The following is a 1,790-nucleotide window of genomic DNA, read 5'->3' as shown; positions in this document are numbered from 1 at the left end:
CTTCCCACCTCTCACCTCACCCGCCCCCTTCCCACCTTTCACCTCACCCCCACATTTTTGCATTCCCCTTCCCCGTAAATCTTCATCATTTTGCTTCCTTTCACGCAAAAAGTGGCAGCGCCGTTGGTTGAATACCCCAGTCTTCAATGAGACTAAGTGGAAGTTGTTTCTATCTGGACTTTTTTTCTTTTCGAACAACCCGAGTTTAGGGGCGGGAACAAATCTGTTCAATAGTCCGCCTACCGATCACTAATATAATCTGTATCATTCTCTGGACACCACAGTTATCCTGTTCTAAGCTTACAGGTCGCTGTGGCGCAGATGAAAGGCCGAGGTGTGAATAATACATGTTTACGAGTTTTGTTTCTCTTGACCCTGTCCACTATGCTATGTGTATAGTGGAGTCATTAAGCCTATTCTTCAATAGGAAAAAGCATGTCTTGACCGAAAACTGTATTTACTTGTACAAATATAAAAATTATTCCTTTTAATTTGTGTTAATAAATTCTGATATATTTATTTCTGTTTCCAGTTACAATCGTACGAATATGTCATCATCATCATCATCATCATCATCATCATCATCATCATCATCATCATCACCATCATCATCACCATCATCATCATCATCATCATCATCATCATCATCATCACTATCATAAATCTCTCTGTTTTGCTGTTTTCAGGCGGTTTGAAAAGCTTCAGCATCGAGCACGAGGAGTTGTGCCGGCCCAGTTCCCGGGTATTGGAGGCCCAGAGGCCCCTGCTGTACAGCCCCACCAACGGCGTGCAGGAACCAGAGATAGAGGCTGCAACGGCCTCGCAAGTTCTTCCTTTTCTCTACCTCGGTGAGTTGAGATATTATTATTATGTCAATCAAAATAGGTTTATCCGTTGTTGTGTCCATCTATGTTTATATTGTCAATATCTATTTTACTATGCAGTGGCGAGCGCCGTAAAAAAACCCTTCTAAAACTATAAAAAAGAAAAACTAAAAATCTATTATAGCTTTCCTTTTATTTTGCTTTCTGATTTTCCGTCTTTGTTGATAAACCCTTACCATTTCACATTTTTTTGGGGGTCCGTCTTTTGAGTATAATATATTATGTTGTGTGAACCCTCTTCTCTAAACGTCCTTTTCTACGTCTGTCTGCTTGTCGGTCCGGTCATGTCTACAGATCTGTCTGTCCGTCCAATACGTACACTATGCCTGTACTTCTGCAGTCCTCTAGGAAGTCGACAAGCACTCTACAACCATGCCGACATTACACGCTCGGTACTTCACCCACTTTTCTCTCCTCTCTCTCCACGTTCCACGGCTACCCACCCAACTTTTTACCATAAAATTACCCAGAAGAGCCATTAAGTTTCCCACATTAAACACGTCATCAGGGACCCTCTCGGATGACCATTGTGGGCAGTCTCCCCACCGTGCCGTGGACGAGAGTCGGGGAGAGAGTTGAGCTCGAGTCACGGTCTATCACTTCATTAATCACTCCCGCGCTCAAGGCATTCTGTCCAGTCCCCGCCTCTCTGCACATGCACGCACGCACGCACGCACACACAAACACACACACATACTCGCTCGCACGCGCACGCACACATTTCTGCACGTGCACGCCCCAGCGCATGAATCACTGGGGCTGGACAATGCCGGACGCCGGCCAACAGAGCGATGGTCAAGAAGAGCACAAAGGCGCCATACCCCATGTGTCATCATTGCTTGAGATGGTTCTCCTTGGGGTATTCCCTGGACATCCCCTCCCCACACCCTCCTCACCCCGCCCCTT

The 1,790-nt window shown here is 45.8% G+C and overlaps 1 protein-coding gene across 1 annotated transcript in view; it reads left to right on the top strand.

The window, feature by feature from the left end:
• Positions 1-1,790, top strand: part of LOC101847075 (dual specificity protein phosphatase 10) — a gene marked incomplete in the record, with an annotated part of 31,843 nt that overhangs the window by 12,773 nt on the left and 17,280 nt on the right. Inside the window, 1 exon segment of the mRNA XM_035973119.1 lies at positions 687-848. Coding sequence (XP_035829012.1) covers positions 687-848 — 162 coding nt within the window.

This window comes from Aplysia californica, unplaced genomic scaffold (assembly GCF_000002075.1).
Source record: "Aplysia californica isolate F4 #8 unplaced genomic scaffold, AplCal3.0 scaffold01014, whole genome shotgun sequence".
Taxonomy (NCBI): Eukaryota; Metazoa; Mollusca; class Gastropoda; order Aplysiida; family Aplysiidae; genus Aplysia; species Aplysia californica.
Note: the sequence above shows the minus strand (reverse complement) of the source record. Positions and strands in the feature narration are given on the sequence as shown.